The sequence below is a fragment of the Lethenteron reissneri genome, chromosome 29 (assembly GCF_015708825.2).
Source record: "Lethenteron reissneri isolate LAM-NWPU_2019-01 chromosome 29, ASM1570882v1, whole genome shotgun sequence".
Taxonomy (NCBI): Eukaryota; Metazoa; Chordata; class Hyperoartia; order Petromyzontiformes; family Petromyzontidae; genus Lethenteron; species Lethenteron reissneri.
In genome coordinates, this window is record NC_083807.1 from 952591 (window position 1) to 978588 (window position 25998).

Here is a 25998-nt window from a genome sequence, read left to right on the forward strand (position 1 = left end):
CACCCTCCCACACAGCCACACCCTCCCACACAACCACCCCCACCAACACCCTCCCACACAACCACCCCCACCAACACCCCCCCACACAACCACCCCAACCAACACCCTCCCACACAACCACCCCCACCAACACCCTCCCACACAACCACCCCCACCAACACCCTCCCACACAACCACCCCCACCAACACCCTCCCACACAACCACAGCCACCAACACCCTCCCACACAACCACACCCTCCCACACAACCACAGCCACCAACACCCTCCCACACAACCACACCCTCCCACACAACCACACCCACCCACACAACCACACCCTCCCACACAACCACATCTACCAGCTCGCACACCCTCCCACACAGCCACACCCACCCACACCCTCCCACACAACCACATCTACCAGCTCGCACACCCTCCCACACAGCCACACCCACCCACACCCTCCCACACAGCCACATCTAGCAGCTCGCAGTGTGTGAATCGTTACGCTGCAGATCCGTGGGAGATTGCTACGGGTTTACGAGGCCTCAATCCAGCAGTGGATTGATCCTGATGGCGATGATGATGATGGCCGCTGTTGCTGTAGGTACACAGAGGTGAGTGGGGCCCTCTCGACAGAGACTGGCGACACTGGGTGATGGTTGAGCCGATGTCCTCCTCACTCCCACGCGGCCTCACCTTCTCCTCCCCCCTCCTCTCTCTCCCGCCCACTCGCTCATTGCTTCCACACCCCAGGTTCACACGGCAGGTGCGCGCATTCACGGTCGACAGAAGTAATTTCACCCCTGCTCATACGCACGCATGCATGCCTCCCTCCACACAAACACACACAAGGCAAAGATCCCCCATGGAGCCTTGACTAACATTTGGGGCAAGTGCTGTTAGCGATCAGCACCTATGAAGGCCAGAACCACGCCCGGCCGCCTTTGTCTCCCTAGTCGCGATGTTTACACACCGCAACAGGTACCACCCCTCACCACCCCACACCACCCCACACCACCCCTGACCACCCCTCACCACACCTCACCACCCCACACCACCCCTGACCACCCCTCACCACCCCACACCACCCCTCACCACCCCTCACCACCCCTCACCACCCCACACCACCCCTGACCACCCCACACCACCCCTCACCACCCCTCACCACCCCTCACCACCCCACACCACCCCTCACCACCCCTCACCACCCCTCCGGGGTCAGATACACGGCCGCCACGTGTGTGTGAAGCCGGCAGTGTCTGTTTCGCGTATACACCGGCCACTGCCATAGGAATGTGGAATTTCCACCGCTGGCTCAGGGCCACGGAAAGGAGATGAGAGCATTGGCCCGCTCGTGTTGACCCCCGGATTGTTCCGAGTTGATGAAGCACGACGAATCACGCTTGCAATTTGCCAAAAATCCCAACACAGAGCGCTCCTGAACACGAGACGTGAGACTCAGCGTCCTAAAAAATACGCTGAGCCAGACGCTTCACCTGGTATTGATCTCAGTCAGTTTACTCTCACATTGTGATAATCTATCAACATCATGACAACGAGTGATGATGATGCCATGATGATGGTCGTGGTGGTGGTGATGATGACCATGAAATCAACGATACTTGATTCTCAGTAACTGACGATGATGACAATAATGATGATGCTCATGATTACAATTTAACTGAATTCATGATAATAGTTAACTGATAGTGAATGCAAAGGTGACAATTACTGTGGTGTCGAGAGTGATAACGGTGATCAATATTGATCTTCATCCATTACGGTGACGATGAACAACCGACAGTGTGGATTGTAACGATGGTGATAATGGCGTTGACGGCGTCACACAATTTGACAAATCTCTCTGGGCGGTGACAAGCATCAAGCATCTCACCGCACCACATCGGAGCGGGCCACTCAAGCAACTGCTACTTCTGAATGGTGGACCCTTCCAAACGTCGGACTGGCAAGAATGCACCTGCTATCACGTATCCGGACCTTCCTTCATCCATCCATCACCCCGGTGCCACACTGCCATGAGCTCCCCGTACCCACTCCTCTGGAAGTAGAGAGCAGCTGCCTTTAGAAAAGAGCGGCAAGTCAGAGAGCGAGGAAGACGTAGATGCAGATGGAAATTTCAGAGGTGGAGCTGAGGAGAGAAACCCATACTGCCCAACCACAAAGACCTCAACGACTTGATCAGAGATGTTGGTCTCACCAAGTCCAATGCCGAGCTTTTGACGTCGAGGCTCAAGCAGTGGAACTTGTTGGATGAAAGTGTGCAAGTAGCAGATCAGAGGAAGCTTCACCAACCTTTTTGCAGCTTCTTCACCGTCAAGATGGGCTTCTGCTTCTGCCACAATGTGACCAGTCTCTTCGAGACAATCAGAATCGCCTGTGACCAGAATGAGTGACACCTCTTCATTGACAGCTCATCCAGGAGCCTCAAAGCCATGCTGCTCCATGATGGTAACAAGTACCCATCTCTTCCCCTGGCTCACTTGGTGCACCTCAAAGAGGATTACAACAGCATCAAAACCTTGCTGGACACCTTGAAGTATGATGAGTACGGCTAGGAGGGCATCGGAGACTTCAAAATGGTGGCATTCCTGATGGGTCTCCAATGCGGTTTTACCAAGTTTCCCTGCTATCTTTGTCTCTGGGACAGCAGGGACACCAAGGCGCACTACCACAGGCAGCACTGGCCACAGCGGACCGAGTTCTCTGTGGTAAGGAACAACGTCAAGTGGCAGCCACTGGTGGGCCCCTGGAAGGTGCTGATGCCACCACTGCACATCAAATTGGGCCTTATGAATCAATTTGTCAGATATGCAGATAAGGGGTCGGCAGCCTTCAAGTACCTTCACGACTTCTTCCCTAAGCTGTCTGAAGCAAAGGTCAAAGACAGTGTCTTCGTCGGACCACAGATACAGAAGATCCTGGAGTGCAATTAATTCCCCAAAATCTCACTAGTAAGGAGAAAGCGGCTTGGAACAGCTTGTCGCAGTGGTCCGTGGCTTCCTGGGCAATCACAAGGTCGACAACTCTGTGGAGCTGGTTGAGACTGGTGAAGAACTACGGCACAATGGGCTGGAGGGTGACCCTCAAAGTCCATATCCTTGATGATCATCTTGATAAATTCAAGGAGAACATGAGAGCGTACTCGGAGGAGCAAGGCGAGCGCTTCCACCAGGATATACTGGACTTTGAACGCCACTACCAAGGACAGTACGACAAGAACATGATGGGAGACTACATTTGGGGGCTGATTTGTGAAAGTAATTTACAGTATAATCATACATCTCGAAAAACCACTCACTTCTACTAAATCTTTTGTAGTAATTTTTTATTACTTTAGTATAAATACAAGTTAATTTTGATTCATGTTTTTTTTCTGACTTTAGGTGAACGAAAAGACCCAAAGTCGCCCGTATTCTCATTGAAAATATGTAAATTTCAAAATATTACTGTCCTGCTCACAGAAGTAAAGTTTGTGGGGAATAATAGCCATTTTCTATACTTTTTCGGCATAAGCAATGACGAAATAACACTTAGTACCCAGGAAGAAAAACTGTGTTGCATAGTGTCATTTTATCACCGTGAGCGAGTGCGAATCAAACTCGGGTGCCGGGTTCGTAGCGCAGCGCGCTGTCCGCTACACTGCACGGACTCTCGCGCCCAAGCGCTCGCCCGGCCGGGCCGATTCACGCCGTAAACATCTCCAGCGATGAAGAGCAGCGGCCTAAAGTGGCTTTCAGCAGGAGAACCACACAAAGGGGAGAGGATGGCAACCGTTTGGAAGCAGACGAGACGGCTTTTTGTTGCGAGCACTCTCAGGACTCTCCCCTCTCTCTCTCTGCCTCCTCTTTCCTCTCGAGTAACGGGAATTGTAATGAAGTTTTTTTCTCTCATGGCGAGCGTCATTTGTCCGCGCGTTGCGCGCGGCGATAACACCGCAGAAAGAAAATAAAACCCATCTCAAAATGAGAACTGTCACTGCACTTTGTTAGACGTGAAACTGTAAATGGAAATAAAATGGTGTGACGTTAATAACTGGTTATTATGTCTTGTCTTTCCTTATTACGCTGGCATTTATTTACGTGTTTACTCGTGCACTCATTTCTGAAAAATTGTACGAAAAATTATCGCACCGAGACAGAGACGCGGGGAGACAGAGAACACGAGGCAGGGAGACACGGGGAGACACGGGGAGACAGAGAACACGAGGCAGGGAGACACGGGGAGACAGAACACGAGGCAGGGAGACACGGGGAGACACGGGGAGACAGAGAACACGAGGCAGGGAGACACGGGGAGACACGGGGAGACAGAACACGAGGCAGGGAGACGCGGGGAGACACGGGGAGACAGAGAACACGAGGCAGGGAGACACGGGGAGACAGAACACGAGGCAGGGAGACACGGGGAGACACGGGAAGACAGAACACGAGACAGGGAGACGCGGGGAGACACGGGGAGACAGAGAACACGAGGCAGGGAGACGCAGAGACGGCTCGACAAATGGCGACACTGATAGGGACATAATATGAGATGGGGATGCAGACCAGGAGACTTGGAGACAGAGACAAACAGAGACAGACGAGGAGACAGAGAGAAACATGGAGAGAGTCCACCTGCCTTTAAATCAAAGCACTGCACTGACATGTCCACCAAGTAAGAGTGGTTTCTGATGCAATTGGGCATTGAGGGTCCTGAACCATGGAGACTCGAGGACATCCACTGTGGCAGCTTCTGCAGGAACCGCAGGAACCCAATTAAAAATCAGCCGGCACGTGGAGTAAAACGTCGGACATTGCACCGAACAACATGCGTCACGACCCAAAAACAGAGCGCAGAGAGCTCTGGAGAAGCCCGCACCGAACGGCAGGGCAAGAAGCCAGCGAGAAGAGTGGCCGGTGAAAGCTGGAGCAACGTGCAGACACCACATAGACATTGACGTTGTCACCCTCTCGCGGAGGTAAGAAAAGGGAGGGGTCAATGTTGGTACACGAACTCCAAGCAACACTGTCTGCAGCTGGCCAGACGGGCGAGCGAGTGGATAAGCGGGCGGGTGGGTGCGCAAGTGAGTGGGTGAATGAGTGGGTGAGCGAGTGAGTGGATGAGTGAGTGGGTGAGCAAGCGAGTGGGCGAGTGGCCAAGTGAGCGAGCGGGTGGGCGGACAAGCAGTTGGGTGAGCGAGCAAGCGGGAAGGATGGAGGGAGGCAGGCAGATATAATAACAACAACAAAAACCACTACAGCAGTGATGGATGCACAACCTCGGCAATCTCGCACAGCCCTGAAATTTCCTGACTCTATTTGGGCCCCCGCCGCCCCCGACCCCGCCACCTTTCGCCTGCTCTCTGCCACGCGACGGAAAATAAAATCTGCCGCAAATTCGAGGGGCCGCACGCAGCGATTTGCGACGCGTCGCTCGGGAGCCAGCGGCGATCCCCGGCGCGTCCATCTCACCTCATTCCCACTCGCGCGCCCAACAACAACGACAACAACAAGAGTGACAGAGGCCCGGAAATCACGGTGCGATGGCCCCCGTGCCCCTGTGCTCACAGGGTTTGTGGACGAGCTCCGAGGAGGTGTATGGTGTCTCACCGCCCATGTCTTTTTTTAACATCCACCAGGACAACAAATGCATTCCTCAGGGGTGAGGAGAGCTGCACCCTCCCTCCCTCCCTTGATCGCATCATCGCGGCCCGCATCATCGCGGCGGCCAGCGCCGCTTGCCTCCTCCTCCCCCCCCTGCTCCCCACCCCACCATCGCACTCCCGTCTCTCTCCTCCAGGAAAATTGTTATCGCCGTGAATTTGTTCCAATAATAAATAAATAAAGCGTGCCGCGCTCGCAGACCCCACGCTCTACACGACAATCACCCTCCAGCAATCTCGCCGTGGAACTTTGGGCCGCTCGCAAATACGCGAGGGGCTCTCCTAATGCCATTATTTCCGCAGTGTGGGCTTATGAAAAAAAACAATTTACCCGGGACCCGGCCCAACGCAGCACATGGCAATTTGACGGGAAAATAAGCGAGCACGTGGGGAGGCTTTGGGCCACCACCACCACCAGCACTGCCAGCACCACCAATACTGCCAGTACCGCCAGCACCGCCACCAGCACCACGGCCAGCACCACCACCAGCACCACGACCAGCACTGCCAGCACCACCAATACTGCCAGTACCGCCAGCACCGCCACCAGCACCACGGCCAGCACCACCACCAGCACCACGACCAGCACTGCCAGCACCACCAATACTGCCAGTACCGCCAGCACCGCCACCAGCACCACCACCAGCACCACCACCAGCACTGCCAGCACCACCAATACTGCCAGTACCGCCAGCACCGCCACCAGCACCACGGCCAGCACCACCACCAGCACCACCGGCACTGCACCCAGCACCGTCACCAGCACCACTGGCACCGCCAGTACCACCACCAGCACCGCCCCGCCGCGTGGCTCTCATGGAAGGCGTCAGTATGAGCGATCGACGCTCCCACGGGGCCAATCATCGGCTGCAGCGGCACTGGCAGCTCACGGCACCAGCGCAGGCTCGGCGGCCTCTCCCTCTCCTCTACCAGCCACTGCCGCCACCGCCATGGCCGAGAGCTGGGGCGGGCGAAATGTGCATTTGGTGTTCGCGCCATTCTTACAGCACATAGACTCACATGAAGACCCATAGACTCTCACTGAGGCCCATAGACTCACATAGAGACCCATAGATTCACATAGAGACCCAGAGACCCATAGCCTCATAGAGACCCCCCCCCATGCGCAGCTCCTCACTCGTCAAGGATCGTGGCCGGCACGTGGCTCGGGGAGCGAGCGTGGCTGCTCGCCCCGGCGTGACCGCACGGCGCCCAGCGAGAAGCGAGGAGCTCCCGCGGGGCGCTTCTCAGCCCACGGCAGACGACTCCTAAGTCAGCGAGGAGCAGCGACGGCAGCTCGAGACATCACCGACGACGATGATGATGATGACAATGATGGAGACAGAAGGCGTACGATTCTGCTGCTTGCGTAGGTCATTTCGATTGTTCTGCTGCTGCTGCATAGCTATCTGACGTGTAACCCTGGAGCGAAACGTGGGACATCGTGCCGAACAACAATGGGCAAGCGACGGGGAGTCGTGGTCGTGTCTTGATCGCGATGTGCAGAGAAGCATGGAGAGGTGCACGCTGGGAACTGTGCTGAGAGACAGGAAGAGGACCACGTGGGTCACCACGTGGGTCACCACGTGGAGGATACGCCACTTGGAGGCACGCCGCCACCGCGTCGTGAGCTGCGCTTGATAGAGAGCCCGGCGCGCGACTTGCATCGCATCTCGTCTGAACACATCTAAAGAGGTGCACCCCCAGTGGTAGCTGTCCCTGCACGGAAATAATGCCACAAGGTGACGCGGCACATGGCCTTCAAGCGGGCATCAGTTCTGCCAAGAGGGAGCGATGATTTCTGCGGTGTGACCCCAATTGAGTAAAAACATAAACACACACACATCTTCTTGGTTCTTTTGGTAAAGTCACGTAGAAGGGAAATAATAAAATAATAAAAATAAAACATAATAGAATAATTCTCACGACGTTTCGGCCACAACGCAAGCAGCCGTCCTCAGGTGAAGAACAGGTCTGTCGGGAAAACAGCGTCTGAATGAGCACCACCAGGCTTGGCAGCGTATATTTAAGTTGGGTTGGAGGGGGAAGGGCCGGCTTGACAAAGGAATTTGCATATCAAGAGGAATTTAGCATATTTATGATATGGGATTAGTCACTACTTGTGGAATGCGTAGGAGGTGGGGGGGGGGTTCAAAGAATCTCTGGAGTCACGAAAGCTTTAAATCGAAATCACACACACATTCGAGGAAGGGTTTGGTGGATAGATTTTTAGGGCAAGTGCTGTTAGCGAGCACCGATGAAGGCCGGTACGGCACACTAGGGGCTGGGTGGCCAGCAACTACGCCTGACCTCCTGTGTTCCCCAAGTGGCGGTCTACACACCGCACCAGGTACTCATTTGAGGCTGAGTCGACCTAGGCGAGGAGGCCCAGGACCGGTTCAGATCAGCGTCACTGGTGTTGACCATATGCGGGAATCGAATTCGGGTCCCTGGGTTTCCTGGCGCAGCGCACTAACCGCTACACTACCACTCCCGACACACAAAGACAGACGCACAGCCACACACATATCACACACACAGACAAACACACATCACGCACACAGACACACACATCACACACAAAGACACACACATCATACACACAGACAACAGCAACAACCGCCATTTGCCACTGAGTGGCGGTGACGTCACCACGGCGTCTGTGCCAGGCCATGTGCACTTAAAGGCCAAATGAAGTGTCGAACGCCTGCTGGCAGGAAGTCACGGGACAGACCCAGGTGCCATGGGTCGACTGACTGAGATGACTGACCCACACACAGACACACACACAGAGACACACACACACACACCGCACACAGACACACACACACAGAGACACACCACCCACACACACCGCACACAGACACAGGGCGCTGGGACACACACGCCGCGGCGTGCGGGCCTCTGGTGGTGAGCGCGAGCAGCCAGCCGTCGGTGACGAGCAGCTATCGCTCCAACGCAGGCCAATTTGTCAGATTGACGCACAAATAACTCCAAATCCGCAAGGATTCGTGAAGCCAGTTCCGCCTGTATTGCTTATAACCCCCCCCCACCGCGTGGTGCTTGTGGGAGAGGGAGGTAGTGAGGGAGGTGGAGGGAGGATCTGGAATCTCTCTCAGACTCACGCCCGCACCGGGAGTCGAACTCGCGCGATGATTGGCAACAGCGCAGCGGCGAGAATCGACGCGATAATTGGTTTTTCGTTCTCCCAGAGCTGTTGATTAACTTCCGTGTCTCACTGAACGAGCAACACGGACACACGCGCCGGCCTGCGTGCCTACAGATATATACGCAGCGAAGACACGCGTATGTGTGTAAATAAAAGGCAAACATCCCTTTAAAAGAATGTTAGGGCAATTCCTGTCAGCGAGGGGGTGGGTGGCCAACACCACGATCGGCCGCCTTTGTCTCCTCAGTGGCGATGTTTAAACACTGCACCAGGTACTAATTTTAGGCCGAGTCGATCTAGGGGAGGGGCAGGAGCGGTTCAGATAATTGTCAACGGGTCGCTGGGTTCGTAGCGCAGCGTTAACGGCAACACACACGCCGATAAGTGCCGTGGGCACACACGCGCACACGCGCACACGCGCACACGCACACACGCACACACGCACACACGCGCAATATGCAAAACGCACATGCCACACACACTCGCAAGCCAACATTTCGCTTCCCACCCACTCGACCTCCACAGCTCCGCTCTCCCTCTCTTCCCTCTTTCCCGCGCTCACTCTCCGTGCTGTAAATTCAGAGGGGAGCAAAGCCCATCAAAAACGAATTAAACGTTGGAACTTTCCCAAACCACATCTGTACATTGTGGTCATCCGCTGGGCTACCCGTGGCAGGCTCCCCATCCTCTCGCTTGGCCACGAAAGGTAAAGGCGCGGCCCTGCAAGTGCTCGCTCCACCATTGGCGGAAGGGCTCCCCCCCCCCCCCCCCCCCCCCAGGGAGCTTGAGCGAACCCCTCGAGAGGGTGTTTGCTCTCTAACTCGTCCACACTGGCAAAGCCATCTTGAAGGAGGTGGGATGCCCACACTTTACCCCAATGCACGCGACCTGCCGGTCGACTGACTGGGGTGTGAACCCATTCGTACTGCTGGGACGACAGAGGCGGCGGGTATTTAAGAAGCTTGCACCACCCTTTCAAGCTGCCACGTCGGAAGATAGAACCGGTGCATTCTTCCATTGCAACTCCAGTGAGCTGACCATCACACCACGGCAGTAGCAGCAGCACCCCATCTCTGCAACCCAATCTACATTCATCCTCATCTCCCTCTTCCTGTCATTATTCTCGCTCATCACGTGGGCTGCACCGTCCTGCTCCTCTCCCCACCCTAGGCCGTCATCTCGAGGTCCGCTCACTCCGCAAGTCCTTCACATCGCGGTTCACCTCTCCGATCCACCTCTTTGTAGACCCTGCCTCTCAATCTCCACCCTGGCGCTTCCACATCCATCGCTTTCATCGCCTTCCTTCGCCCCACGTGGTTCCTGCCCTCCCCTCTGTTCTCACGCCGCATGCCCCGAGGCCACGTCAGCCGACTTCCCTCCAGGGCCCTCCGAGACTCTGCGAGGGCCCGAGATGAGCTCCACTGCTCTCGCCCTCCTCTGTTGCGCCGGAGGCAACCGATCCACGTAGCGTCGCCGTGCCACCCACCGCACTGTCGGACCGTGGGGCACTGCCTTCATTTCCCTTCTCTGGGATTATCCTGCACTCGAAAATTCCCAATTATTGATATCAGCGGCGGCAGCGCCTGATTTTAATTATATTCCGAAGCGAGATACGTGTTATTTTGTTGAGGAGCCGATATTAAGGACTGCACGTTTAATCTTACAGCGCTCTACTAATGACCGTTGCATAGGAACCGCCAAACAAAGGCAATGAGTGGAGCCGTCTGCATACTGTTATCGCACAACAGAGACAAAGATCCCCCGTATAGCCTGCATAGACTCTTTGGGCAAGTGCTATCAGCGAAAACGAGGGGGTGGAGTGCGGCCAGCAACACGCACGGCCGCCGATGTTGACACAAAGTAGCAGGTGCTCATTTAAGGCCGAGTCGACCTAGGGGAGGCCCAGGAATGGTTTAGATGTTACTTGCCATCCTCCTCGAGGGGGATGCTGCCACCCGAATGCGAAGCCTCATTTGTTGGTAAGGAAACGAGCAGCAGCGGTGACTCAATCTCTTATTCCGCGCGCCATCATCAGTAACAGCAGCAGCAGTGGCGGCAAGATTAATGTCATCGGCGTCATCACCATCATCACCACCACCACCACCACCACATATGTCAACATCATCATCAGCAGCACCATCAATGTCAACACCATCATCAGCAGCACCATCAATGATTATCAGCAGAATCATTGCTAATGTTCATAAATAGCCCCCTCGCTGCGAACACGACGATCAATAGCAACGTCACAAACACAGACAGAGGTATCGATGACATTGGCATCATCCTCAGCAGCAGCAGCACTCACGCGGCCTGGTGAAGTCTTTAACGTGCTGTCATTGCGTGATGCTCGCTCAACTTGATGCGTGGTGCACAATAACACGCAAAGACAAAGCTCCCCTAAATAGCTTCAACATACTGTTGGGGCAAGTGCTGTTCGTGAACACCTATGAAGGCCGACACAGCTGACACAGCTGGCCAGCACCACATGCACACATCGCGTGCACGCACCCTCACACACGCGTGAGCGAGACGCACTTAGACAATCGCACCATCTTAACCTTTAATCACAAGTAAACGATCATCCACTTTGTAATCAGTTGCCAAGGCAATCAATTGTGAAGAAGAAAGCTACGGCGAAAAGCGGCGAAGAACTCACGAGGTACCGGCCGAGGCCACGTGGTTCTCTCCCAGGTCCTGGTTCTCTCCTAGAGCCTCCGGGAGTCCCTACGGCCCCAAATAGGGGCCCCGAGGCCTTGCTCGGTTTGCTCGCTCATGCCGCCACCGCCACTGGCCGTGCGCGCTCCATGCAAAAACACCGATGTATCACAGACGACGACGACCCGGGGGAGGGGGTGCGGGAGGGGGTGCGGGAGGGGGGTGCGGAGGCGGGGGTGGAAACTACGCCGCCTGGTTCGCAGGTGATACGGTCATCACCGCCGAGCTACAAAGAACCGCGACGCATCATGGGCGGAAGAAGAGAGGGAGGGCCCTCTCGCGACACCAGGAGAGGGGAGAGCCACAGGTGGATGCGTTGCTTCGAGGCGCTGTCGTCGTTATTGTGAGGAAACGAAGTAACGACCTGGACTCAAAAAATTTGTAATGTCCCGGGGACACTGACAGCTTCCCCAGGACATCAGCTGCCTCCTCAGCAAGGGGATAATCCTGGAATGGATCGGTTTCATTATTTGACATTGCTCAACCAGGTGACCTGGGGCATTGGTCTGCCAGTAGGGGGCGAGATGACTGTTCCTGTCTGTGATCCCAATTCAGGAATTTGCGATGTCATTTTGAACGTTGGCAAATGTGGACCCTGGCGTCGGCACACAACGGCCAACTCTTGCCAGTGACGTCACAGTGTCCTTGACGTCCACCGTGAAGCCGACGGGCGCCCAGCGCAGTCACGGTCGATACGCGCCGTGGGGCTAACCGCGGCGGCCACCGGAATTCGAAGCATGAAGCTTTGCGACAAGCATCCAAGCAAGGTGGTTTGGGGATGGTTGGGGATTGGTGGGGGGCGGTCTGGCGGCAGTGGTAAGCGGGGGCGGGGGGGGGGGCACCGCGTCGTCCTCACCTGCGCACTTGGTGCGGGCGATGAGGGGGGGCCCGGGGCGGCCGGCGCCGCCCTCTCCGGGCCGCGTGAGCCGCACGCGCACCTCGTAGTGCGTGTCGGGGTCCAGCTGCCACAGCTTGTACGTCGCCGTGTCCACCGGGTGGATCTCCGCCCACGCGCCCTGCGGCATGCGGTACTCCACCTGGGGGACACCAGGTCACGGGGTCAGAGAGTGCAGTAGAGGGGGCAAAGCGAGGTGAGGCGGGGACCGCAGCGGCCGAGCGATGGGTGGCGCAGCTGGTGTGGTGCCGTCCAGCGTGACTCGGTGTTCATCTCTTTATAGGGTAAGGGCTAGTGGCGTTCGGGTCAGGGCTAGTAGAGTTAGGGTCAGGGCTAGTGGGGTTAGGGTCAGGGCTAGTGGGGTTCGGGTCAGGGCTAGTGTCTGGTGGCTAGTGCGCTTAGGGTTCGGGGTAAGCCTAATGTGAACTCATATTGTTGCTCAGGATTAGACTGAGGGGTTGTTGGTATTAATGTTGGTGTTGTTGATTGTGGTGGTGGAAGTCGTGGTCGTAGTGGTGCTGGTGTTGGTGGTTTCAGCATTGGTGGTAGTGGTTTCAGTGTTGTTGGTGGTAGTAGTGGTGGTAGTGGTGGCGGTGTCTCCGTGCGGTGACCACCTCCTTGACGACGATGGGGCCGTCTCCCAGGATGGAGTTGGCGTTGAGTGCAATCCACAGATATGTCGCTCCCACGCCCAGCAGCTGCGGCGGGGCCACCGGCGCCGGCGGCTCTGCGCGACACGGGAGAGGCGCGCATGAGCGTCGCTCGCCCTCACGCCACGCAGCCCAAACGCGTTCCCCGTGACAGTCAAGTTACACGCAAACCTGCTCACGCACGCACTTGCCCACGCACACTTACACACGCTTAGACGCACACTTATGTACAAATACAAATACAACCCGTTTAGCCTCAACGGACTGTTGGGGCAAGTGCTGTTAGCGAGCAGCACCTACGAAGGCCGGCACGGCGCACGAGGGCGTGGGTGGACAGCACCACGCCCCTACACACCCCTACACACGCTCTCACTCTGTGCACATTGAGCAATGACTGATAACAGGAGATCCGTTGTTGTTGTTGTTGTTTGCTGGCGGGGGCACCGTGCGTGCGTGCGAGTCAGGGAGCCCGCGCTGCGTACTGCGCGGGTCAATAGCGGCCGCCTAATGAACGCAAAAAACGCTTTCCAATAAATCACAGTGGCGCGGCGAGCGAGCGGCGGCTGCACGCAGCGAGCATCGCCGCACCCGGCAGAGCGCCTCGTTTCCCAAGCGCCTCCACCGCCTCCGCCTCTGTTTCCCCAGATTGTATTTTTTATTTTCATGATAATAAGAACAACAACAACAAAGAGCAGGGCTGCTGCTGCTGCTGTGGCGTAACGGCTATCAGCGTGCGCCGCACTGGCAATCCAGGGGTCGCCGGTTCGATTTCGTCTCCCGGCACGTTGGTTCAAATAATGGTGCAGCAGGTTTCTGAAATCCGCCCCCCCATCCCCTCCCCCGTGGAGTGGACGTGGAGATGATGGCCCAGGACAGAGTGCGTGGAGAAATCAGAGTAGCAAGGCAGAGCCCGCACGCGTGGGGAGCACAGCGGAGAGAACAAAGATTAACCTCGAGTTCACGGTGTTTTACAGAGGGCCTGCTGCTGCTGCTGGGCTGCGATGGTCAGCGCTGGTTCAAAGGAACGGGGAACGCATCTTGAATCCCTCGTCCCCCACCGCCCCTCTCCACAGAGCAGTATCCAATGGGATCGCTGCATTCAGTCAATCGGCAGATCGCGTGTGGGTAGGCAACTCCCACATGTTCTTCCGAGTCATGTGAACGAGAAGGCCGACAGCACCCCTTGCCCTGCTCTCCAGAGCGCCCTCGAGTGGAGGCCCTTCTGGCGGTTGGGGCATGAGCGAGAAATTGCAGGGCTGTGCCTTCACCTCTCAATGTCAACCGCACATAGCATGGTTGGCTATGTACGGTGTAAAATAAGTTTAACATATAGACATACAACAGTGATGGTAAATGCACGTGGTTCTGTGAATGTAATTTGTATAATTTTTCACGTGGTGAGATTAAGGCAATTACATTTGGCCATTATTGGCAGTGTCCTGCATTGGGATACACGGCCAATTCATTTTTAACGCATTCCATCCACAGGAGAGACATCAATTCCATTCGTTCTATCCGCCTGACCATCCAATCGTATAATGTAATGTTGTGTTGCTATTCGAGACACCTTCATCATCATTATCATCAGCCCGGGTCGAGCCACTGCTGGATGAAGTCATCTACGAAGGGTCAATCTCATCGACACAACCGCCGGGGGGGGGGGGGGGGTGCCCACTCAGAGAAATTCCCTGCTTTGGCTGGCGCTCCGTCGTTAGTCTCGACCGAGACCCGTCGTCCACCGTCAACGCCGCCACACAATCCATTCTGTCTCTCCCCTGGCGCTCCGCTCCAACGCTCGCGCCGCGCTTTGCGGGTAAAAGCACCGACGCGGTGACGATAAGCCAGGAGGCCGTTAGTTGCGTTCCTGGAACCGAGCAGAATCAGGGCTTAGCAGGTGCTCGTTAATCTGGCTGCCGCTGCCGCCGCCGCCACAAAATCTAATTCGCTGATTTTCTATTCCGCGAAAAAATGTGTGCTCCCTTGCATTGCCGATTCGTTAACCCCTTCAAGCGACTGTTTCTCCCACGCAAACATCATTATCATCTCTGCCGCAGGGCAGGTCCGTAGCTCAAGCTCCCCCATCCCATCCGATTCCACTAATGTGATCCCACTGATGTCGATGTGATCCCACTGATTTGATCCGGGTCGTGCCTTGCGTCGTTTGGTACAATGGTCCGACGTTGCCCTCCGATCGCTACCACCAACTATCACGATCGCGCGCTGGCACGAGACAGCCGGTGGCCCCACTGCCACGGCGATTAGAGCCAATGGGGCATCTCCGTCCCTCACTCGCGCGCCCTCAGATGCCACAGCAGCCCTGCGACGAAGCGGGACGGGGCCGTGGGACAAGGATAAGGCAGCGGGATGGAGCCGTGGGACAGGGCCGTGGGACAGGGCCGCGGGATGGGGCCGTGGGACAGGGCCGTGGGACAGGGCCGTGGGACAGGGCCGTGGGACAGGGCCGCGGGACGGGGCCGTGGGACGGGGCCGCGGGACAGGGCCGTGGGACAGGGCCGTGGGACAGGGCCGCGGGATGGGGCCGTGGGACAGGGCCGTGGGACAGGGCCGTGAGACAGGGCCGTGGGACAGGGCTGCGGGATGGGGCTGTGGGACGAGGCTGTGGGACGGGGCCGTGGGAAGGGGATCGTGGGACAGGACATCTGCTCCGGGGCTCTCCGCAGCGATCCCAAGCGAGTGGTTTTGTCAACTCGTGCCGCTCCACTAACGATAACGGTAATGGCCGCTGGCAGTAATTGTGGTGGCGGTGGCCACAATGTGGACCAACCCCCCCCCCCCCTCCACAACCACCCCAAACCGCCACTACCCCCCGACTGTCAGGATCTATCCGCTGTCGGATGAAGTCCTCTCCCGAGGCCGTCGCCATTCTCTCCCTCACAATCTCGCGACGCTGGCTCCCTGATCTCGTCGCTCCATCTCCGCGGCGGTCATCCTCCCTGGGCGGGTTCCGCCCTTTGGCTGCTGCCCTCGCGCAGGTCTCGCCGCCGGCCTCACGCACGGCGATCGGCAGGATTGGCCGTGGTTACGGACCACATGCCACTTTCAGGAAAACTACTCCCCGCACAAGAATACGCACTCACGCACGCGCGTGTAACATAAACAACATCAACCGTCTCTGTGTCCCTGTCATCAGCGAACACGCGATGGGTGCGAGACGTGCAGTGCGGTGTGCCTGGTGTGTGATGCATGGTATGGCTGGTGTGGTGTGACCGGTCGGTATGGTGTAGTGTGCCTGGCATTGGAGCGCGATGAGTCACGTCTACAACGCTGTTTACCAGTTGCAATGTACTTGATTGTGAGAAACAAACACGCCGAGTTGAAAGGACATTCGCGAAATTGCCTCTTAATCTCATTCAAAAGTTGCGCTGAGAATACAAGGACAAGAAATATTAATATATATTTTTGTGAACACATTTAAACGGTAGAAAGTAAACACAAAAACAGCAACAAATAATTTTTTTTACAACGACGCAGGCATGTGGCATCTTTACTTTCCAAATGTCAGATGCCAGCCGTAATTATGTCATGAAAGCCGCCTGTAATTGGCTCCCTCCTGAAATGCCAGCGCCGAGCAGGAGCAGGAGGCTGCCGGGGGAGGATAGGGGGCGTCGGCAGATGGGCGCGACTCAACGCAGACCCCCGCCCGCCCGCCCGCCCGCCCGCGTGCGCCAGCTTCCTCGTATTTACCCGCAGCCACCAGGCGCGCGGGTGGCGCGCTTGGCGCGTGCCACGGGCGCCACGGTGCAGCCAGCCGCCGTCTACCCGCCGACCGCTAGACACTCATCCCTTGCATCTCTTCAGACAAATCGCACAACGAGCTGTCCACGCAAAACTACGCGAACTGCACCTACCAATCTCCACACCCACCGATCAATGGCCACCCCCGGCACTACCCAGCCCTCCTGCCGGCTCCTCTCTCCTGCCGGTCTCCTGGATACCAAAACCCGTGCATAGTCCGGTCGTACGACGTCGCTCCGCGAACGGACTTCGTCACCGGCGATCCGTCCGATGGCCCCCAAAGCCGCCACCCCCTGCCGGCTTCACGATGCAACATTCCACCGAGAGCCGATCTCTCTCGTCGCTCCATCTCCGCCCCGCAAGCTCCCCTCCAACCCCAACCCCCCCACCCCTGGCACTCGCCCCTACCCCCCCAACGGCGCCGCACCTTTGACGAAGAGTTCGGCGAAGTTGGAGACCCCGGATCCGTCGGGAGAGCGCACCACGCAGCGGTACTTGTCGGCGTCGCGCTTGCGTGCGCGGCGGATGTCGAAGGAGGCGGAGAAGCGGCGGTGGTTCACCATCTTGGTGCTCGTTATGGGAACGTCCTCGCCGTTACTGCGCTGCGGGACGGGAGTTGGGGGGGGGGCAGGGTGGGGGGCATGGGTTCAGGGGGGTGACGTGGAAGGTCGGGATGAGACCGGTAAGGGACAGTGACAGAGGTGGAAGAAGGGAGGGATCGATTTATTTTATTTTAGTTTGTTTGGGGGCCAGACTAAAACGTCGGACGTCATGCCAAACAAGGCGAGGTATAGCCCAAACACACAGCGAAGAGCTGTGCACGGCACAGCTACGACGCACTCGCAGGGTGACGCGGCGCTCGCAGGGCGACACACTCGAGTCGCCGGGTTTCGGCGTACTAATTGCTCTGTACGACCAGTCTGCACGTCGCACACACGCACCCTCCCACACCATCGTCTCAGGTGTGAGCGTCACGCACCAATGTCTCAGGTGTGCGCGCTAACCCCTGCACCCGTGTTCCCTCACACACAGAGACCCCACGTAGCCATCCGCACACACCGCTGGTGATGCTCTACCCGTAAGCGCCTATTAAGGGCAGCAAGGTGTACCAGGGGGTGATGTGGCCAGAAACAACACCGCCTTTGTCTCCCCATTGCTTGTGATTAGAGACCATACTAGGCACCCAATGAAGCCGAGTCGATCTAGGATAGGCTCAGAAGCGGTTCAGATATTATTCGCCACTGATGTTGGCTGTGGAGATTAATCAAACCCAGGCGGCTGGATACGGAGCGCAGAGCACAAAGTGACTCGACTCTCCTCTGCATGGATGCCTTTAAACACACCCTCCCACGCAAACAAAGACAGAGATCCCCCCTATAGCCTTAACTGACTTTTGGGGCAAGTGCTGTTAACGAGCAGCACCTACGAGGCCGACACTGCGTATGAGGCGGCGGGTGGGCCAGCACCACGCCCGGCCGCCTTTGTCTCCTTTGTGACGATGTTTGTGCACCGCACCGGGTACTAATTTGAGGCTGAATCTACTTAGGGGAGGCCCAGGACTGGTTCAGATAATCGTCACTGGTGTTGGTGCTGTGAGCGGAAATCGAACTCGGGTCGCCGGGTTCGTAGCGCATCACGCTCAGCACTGCACTACCGCTCCACACACACAGAACTACCGCTCCACACACACACACAACTACCCCTCCACACACACACACAACTACCCCTCCACACACTCACAACTACCCCTCCACACACACACACAACTACCCCTCCACACACACACACAACTACCCCTCCACACACTCACAACTACCCCTCCACACACTCACAACTACCGCTTCACACACACACAACTACCCCTCCACACACTCACAACTACCGCTTCACACACACGCAACTACCGCTCCACACACTCACAACTACCGCTCCACACACACACACACAACTACCCCTCCACACACTCACAACTACCGCTCCACACACACGCAACTACCCCTCCACACACTCACAACTACCCCTCCACACACTCACAACTACCGCTTCACACACACACAACTACCCCTCCACACACTCACAACTACCCCTCCACACACACACACAACTACCCCTCCACACACACACACAACTACCCCTCCACACACACACAACTACCGCTCCACACACACACAACTACCCCTCCACACACTCACAACTACCGCTTCACACACACACACAACTACCGCTCCACACACACGCAACTACCCCTCCACACACACACAACTACCCCTCCACACACACGCAACTACCCCTCCACACACACGCAACTACCGCTCCACACACACGCAACTAACCACTCCACACACTCACAAAGGCCGCGATCCGCCGAAGAGTCTCAACAGACTTTCGGGGGAAGTGCTGTTAGCGAGCACCAATGGAGACCACACACACCCACGTGAGTCTTACGAGCACGTGGCAGCCCATCGTGACAAGCGGCTCATCTCGCACCATCGTCGATGTGTTAATGGCTAGTTTGTGGGTCTCTACGCGAGTTTGTGGGTCTCGATGGGAGTCTGTGGGTCTCTATCTGAGTCTGTGGGTCTCTATGCGAGTCTGTGGGTCTCGATGGGAATCTGTGGGTCTCTATCCGAGTCTGTGGGTCTCTATGCGAGTCTGTGGGTCTCTATGGGAATCTGTGGGTCTCTATGGGAATCTGTGGGTCTCTATGGGGTCTCTATTGGAGTCTTGATGTGGAAGGCCACTACCCAACTGGTGGGGACGTGGCGCCATGTGTCGGATGGTGCTGAAGAGCGGTGTCGGAGTGTGATGTCGGAGTGTGATGTCGGAGTGTGATGTCGGAGTTTGATGCTGAAGAGTGATGGCAGAGCGCGGTGCCGTGGGCAGAGTGGGTGCTGGCGATGGAGAAGATGCGGCTCGCGGGGCGCTGCCGTGTCCGTCCTTGCTCACGGCGGCACGGACACTGCGTCTCCTGCAGGGGAAGCTTCTTAAAGCGCTCTCAGCGTCACTTTGAATCTTTAATCTTCAATGCCCGTTTTTATGTCAAGGGAGCTGTGGGGACGGTCCTGTGAACGTGCTCCAGTGCACCCGGTTTCATTTTGATTTTTTTTCAAAATTGCCGGGGAGAAGGAAACATTCCAAGTGATGTAGACAGGAAGGAGGGGGTCAAGGGCTGGACGGGTGGAGGGGGGCTGTGCATGCCCACCCCCTCGCCCAGACCGGGGCAAACGGTGGGGCCTCAGAACATGAATAACTCATCACAGCGGCCAGACGAGACCAGGTCCGATGCAAGTGCCACCGTCGCTGCCCCACGCATTACCAAGCTGGGCCTTGTGCGTGCTTGTGGTGGTGGTGATGGTGGTGGTGATGGTGTTGGTGATGGTGGTGGTGGCAGCGGTGGCAACGTGCATGGTCGTTGTGATGGTGGTGATGGTGGTGGTGATGATGTTGACGAAAGTGGTGGAGGCGGTGTGATCGTGGTGGTTGTAGCGGTGGCCACGGTAGTGGTGGTGATGGTGGTCTAGGCACAGGCACCGTGGTGACATCACCGTCACTTAGTGGCGATGGTGGATATCGGTGGTGGTTGTCGTGATGGGAATAGGTTTGGTACCGGTGCTGCTGGTGCTCATTCCTCCAGCGGACGTGGAGTCACCCAGAGAATGAGGAATCACCCAGCGGACGTGGAGTCACCCAGCGAATGAGGAGTCACCCAGCGGACTTTCCCAAACGCGGCCACAAAAGTGGGCCACAAACTAAAATTGAGGGTGCCAACGCAGACCCCTGGGCAGGTGCCCGCAGAGCGCCACGCCCACTGCCCACCGCCCGCCACGATTTCACCCACAAAACTCACAGGGCAATCGGCTCTTATCATGTAGCTCCACGGCCAGGCTGCCTTCTGGCCTTGGGACAAGATTAGGAATCCTGGTTAATGAAAGAGAATAATGTAAACTCGGCCAGGCGAGAGCACAGGCGATGAAATAAAACAATGTGCATGACTATTGCGTGCAAATTCAATCGACCCATAGAATCAGTGGGCACAGCTGTTTTGTAGAGAGAGGCAGTCTGGCATCAGTCTCTGTGTAAGTCTATGGGTCTCTGTGAGTATGAACATTCCAATAAAATGTGGATTTATAAAGTGATGTTTAAATGCGATTGCGTCTAACAGATGTTTTACAGAAGCAGGGAGCAGACAGCACGCGTGTCTGGGGGGGGGAGGGGGTGGGGGGGGGCAGGAGGGATGAATGACCTCCCAGCAGCGATCTTCCATTCAACCAAAAGAGCGTGATATTGTAAAATGTCACTCGCGAGCAGCGGACTTTCCAACTTCGTCTGAGAGCATTATCTCTCTCTCACAGCAGGGAGTGGGGGGTTACGTGGTCTCGTGTAATTTGGCCAAATGACTTTAAGGGTTTCTGGCACCCTCCTCGCCAGAGCCGCCGCTCGGTGAACTCCGCCATCCCGCCCCGACCGGCGTAGCGGAGTGAGCCCTGCACGGCCCCTGGTGCACGGCACCCCGTGGACAACCACGCGCTGGCGAGCGTCAGAGAACCCACGGTACGCAATGCACATTTCTCCTTCCTCCTTCGCTCCACGGAGCAGCTGGAAACTGGCGTTGCGGCGGCACTAACACACCGTGGCCAACGCACGCGACGCCGTGGAGCACTTCCATCGACCGCGATCAATGCTCTCCAACTCTACTCCCAGCGTCGGACTCCGGGCCCCACTCGCATCTTCAGTCCACGTCGGAAATAGAACTCTGACATGGGGCGGATTACGAGCACGCTCGGAATAACGCCGCAATTGACGGCCGCGCCATTGCGCACCGGGATCGGGACCCAGCGGCACCGCCACGCCCGCAGCTCCTGCAAGTGGGCGAGCGTGTGAGCGAGCGAGCGGGTGAGAGAGAGGAAGTGGGTGAGTGTACGAGCGAGCGGGTGGGCGAGCAAGCGAGCGAGAGAGAGAGAACAGTTGTGCGGAGAGGGATTTCGTGTTGTATGATGTGGAGGAGCGTGACGCAGGGACGCAGACTCGGGCGGCGTTTAACACTTTCGTTTCCCAAACGAAAGTGGCCGAGGGTTTTGAGTTTAACCTCGACTTCACACGGAGAGCGCAATCAAAGCCGCATTCACTCTGATGGCACAAAAACACTCGTGCTGAAGAGACACACACACACGAGTCGTAGTAACACACACACATGAATTGCAGTAACATAACGGTGTTGTACTGCTCCAGTACAACGCTTTTAGAATCCCCTTAAACACAAACACAAAGGGTCAACTGTTTACCCTCCCATAAGTAGACTGCCTTCTCGCGCAGCAAGGTGGCACTCATCATCATCATCATCATCCTCGTCATCATGATGTTCGTTCATAATGCCACGCAATCACGACGACGAGTGCTGGCGTGGCCACAGAGCACACGCGGCAGGCCCCACGTGCCTCGACTCGGCAGCACTGACAGTCCGCGACAGGACACGGCGGTGCGCTGAGCAGTCCCCACTCCTGGCCATCCCCTCGGCACCCCTTCACCAGTTTCCTTTTGTTTGTTTTTCGTAATTTGTGAAGGGGGGGGGGGGTAGAGGATTGATTGCGAGTGGCATTCAAAATAAACTTGTGAGGCGCAAGTGTCCTTTAAGTGGGTCGATCGCGCAATTAGTGGCTTCGAGTGGGGCCCGGCGTCTCTGTCGATCGCATCTCCTTTTCCGGGAATTTCGCCTTTCATCCACAGCCATTAATTGGCAGGTGAAGATGCGGAGGTGACGCTCGGCCTGCTCGCTCCTCGCTTCCCGCTTTCTCGACGCCGCCGTCTGAATGCGTTCACTTTCCTCGCCCGGGAGACGGGTGATCGGCGCTGCATGGCCATCTCGCGCGAGATCTAATTGCCTTGCGTGGGATTCTCTCGGGAAACAATCAAGGGACGTTAGCTGGGCTTGGGACACGCATGCCATCGGTGGTTACGGTTACAAATGATTATCGTCAACCACGATCAATCCACTGCCGGATGAAGGGTCTCACCCAAGCGGCCACCGCCAATTATAATTACAGCAGCAGCATTTGCACCTGAAGTTACAGCGGTGACTCCATTGTTACTGCAGCGCGTGACGACTTGCACAGTCAGAGGCAGGGCTGTGACAGAGCCAGGCCTGGCTTGGGCCGGGATTCGCCATGGCGAGGAGGGACGACGCCGCGTGGTCGAAACTAAACGCGGAGCGGCAGCCGAGACATGGAGACACGACACCGGCTGAAGGTGCTGGCCGGATCGTTGCTCTGCGGAACCGCGATTGAAGGCGACACCATTGGGAGGCTTTCACCCAGCAGCAGAATGATCCTGGCTGATGACGACGATGAGACCCTGTGATCGGTGTGAGATGCGGCGCACATTCTTTCTGCCAAAGCTGCCGCGGACTCATGATGGTGCTGCTGCTGCTGATAATAAAGACGCTGATAATGCCACTGCACTACTGACGACAATAACACGAATTATGATGAGAATGTCAATGCTGATTATTTAATTGATGACAGTGATGTAATGCCACTGCTAATGATGCCGATGACGGCACTCGTGATGATGATGATGATGACACTGCTGCCACTGACGATGACGACGCTGTTCTCGTCTCGAACTCGATCGAGCTCTCCGCGTCTCCCGCACTTCTCCCGCACGTCTCCGTGGCGGCGGCGCCGTCCGCGTAATCTCATTTTCGCCGCTCGCCGGGAGACACGGCCTCCGCCGGCATTAGATTATCTCTCTCTCCGCCCGATGGGGAGGGCCCGAGGAAATCAATCACAACAAACTCCAAACCCAATTAAGGAAATCAAGGCGGCGTTACGCAGGATCGCGCCGCGAGTTTACGCCGCGACGGTCTGCCCGGGCGGCTTCGCTCGAAGTGGTCCTGAAGGGGGATGAGAAAGAGGGGAGTCATCGCAGCAAAGCCGCTTCAGACAGCCGCCTCGGGAAATAACAAAGCAGAGAAAACCACGCACATTCGACGGGAATTCAGTTTGGAGGCAAATGTAGTGAGCTCCCCCCCCACACCCCCCCGGTTTGGGTTGCGCTCGTGTCGTTGGGCGTGATGTCTGACGTTTCACTCCACATTCTGGGAGCTTTTACAGGAACTCAACTGAGCTTCTGTTCGTTGTTCAGTTCCTGAAGAAGCCCCATCCCGGCATGCAGAGAAAAACGTCGGACAGCTCACTTAACAGCAACACGCGGCAGAGAGCCGCACAATACAATACGGTACAATACAATATGGTACAATACGGTACAATACGGTACAATACAATACGGTACAATACGGTACAATACGGTACAATACGGTACAATGCAATTTAACCGCCGCTTCTGCGCGGACGATCCGGGGTGCCAATGAAACGAGCTCGCGAACGAAGCGAGCGCCTGCGTGCTCGCACTGCGGCCTGACTCCGGGCTGCTCCTCACTCGTCGAGGGGTCTGCGGACGCGGTGTACGGAGGGGATTATAAAACAAGAGGAGATCGCGTGAACCCCGAGCACGCTGCTACGGTCAGGCAAATGTCCGCAAGGGCGCAATTCGTGGTTTAATTTCATCTGGCGCTCCCTCCCCTTGTCAGCCTTTGCCCTAAATAAGCAAGATTTGACTGTTTATACAAAGTCGTAAAAGTTCCGTGTAGCGTGGCATAGTGACGAGGTAGTTGAGAGGCGGGTGCAGAGAAACATGCAAAATAACATTTGTGTGTAAATATATGGATTAAAGAAACTAAATAAAATTAAATGATGGAACCAAAAACGCCCCCACAGCCCAGGGGAAGTGTCGCACCCCCCCGCACCCCCCCGCACCCCCCCGCACCCCCCCGCACCCCCCCGCACCCCCCCGCACCCCCCCCCGCACCCCCCCGCACCTCCCCCGCACCCCCCCCGCCCCCCCCGCACCCCCCCCGCACCCCCCCGCACCCCCCGCACCCCCCCGCACCCCCCCGCACCCCCCCGCACCCCCCCCGCACCCCCCCCGCACCCCCCCGCCACCCCCCGCACCCCCCGCACTGCCCCCCACCGCACCCCCCCGCACCCCCCCCGCACCCCCCGCACTCCCCCCGCACCCCCCCGCACCCCCCCGCACCCCCCCGCACCCCCCCTCACCCCCCCGCACCCCCCCGCACCCCCCCGCACCCCCCCGCACCCCCCCGCACCCCCCCCGCACCCCCCCGCACCCCCCGCACCCCCCCGCACCCCCCCGCACCCCCCCCGCACCCCCCCGCACCCCCCCCGCACCCCCCGCACCAAGCCCCCCGCACCCCCGGCCGCACCCCCCCGCACCCCACCCGCACCCCCCCGCACCCCCCCGCACACCCCCCGCACCCCCCCGCACCCCCCCGCACCCCCCCGCACCCCCCCGCACCCCCCCGCACCCCCCCCGCACCCCCCCGCACCCCCCCGCACCCCCCCGCACCCCCCCGCACCCCCCCGCACCCCCCCGCACCCCCACCGCACCCCCCCGCACCCCCCCGCACCCCCCCGCACCCCCCCGCACCCCCCCGCACCCCCCCGCACCCCCCCGCACCCCCCCCCCCCCGCACCCCCCCGCACCCCCCCGCACCCCCCCGCACCCCCCCGCACCCCCCCCGCACCCCCCCGCACCCCCCCGCACCCCCCCGCACCCCCCCGCACCCCCCCGCACCCCCCCCGCACCCCCCGCACCCCCCCCTCACCCCCCCGCACCCCCCGCCACCCCCACCCCCCGCACCCCCCGCACCCCCCCGCACCCCCCCGCACCCCCCCGCACCCCCCCCGCACCCCCCGCACCCCCCCGCACCCCCCCGCACCCCCCCGCACCCCCCCGCACCCCCCCGCACCCCCCCGCACCCCCCCGCACCCCCCCGCACCCCCCCGCACCCCCCCGCACCCCCCCGCACCCCCCCGCACCCCCCCGCACCCCCCCGCACCCCCCCGCACCCCCCGCACCCCCCCCACCCCCGCACCCCCCCCACCCCCCCACCCCCCCGCCCCCCCCTCACCCCCCCACCCCCCCCCCCCCCCGCACCCCCCGCACCCCCCGCACCCCCCCGCACCCCCCCCCCACCCCCCGCACCCCCCCCCCCCCCGCACCCCCCCTCGCCCCCCCCACCCCCCCCACCCCCCCTCACCCCCCCGCACCCCCCCTCCCCCCCACCCCCCCGCACCCCCCCGCCCCCCC

At 58.3% G+C, this 25998-nt stretch overlaps 1 protein-coding gene across 8 annotated transcripts in view; it reads right to left on the bottom strand.

Annotated features, from left to right (window-relative positions):
- LOC133349119 (receptor-type tyrosine-protein phosphatase kappa-like) overlaps window positions 1–25998 on the bottom strand; it is a 149304-nt gene that overhangs the window by 78325 nt on the left and 44981 nt on the right. For all 8 annotated transcript variants that reach the window (XM_061562316.1, XM_061562315.1, XM_061562319.1 and 5 more), the window contains exons 6-8: window positions 17261–17435; window positions 13042–13154; window positions 12389–12569 (exon numbers count right to left, since the gene is read on the bottom strand). In XM_061562316.1, the coding sequence (XP_061418300.1) occupies window positions 12389–12569; window positions 13042–13154; window positions 17261–17435 (469 nt within the window). The remainder of the gene's footprint in view (window positions 1–12388; window positions 12570–13041; window positions 13155–17260; window positions 17436–25998) is intronic.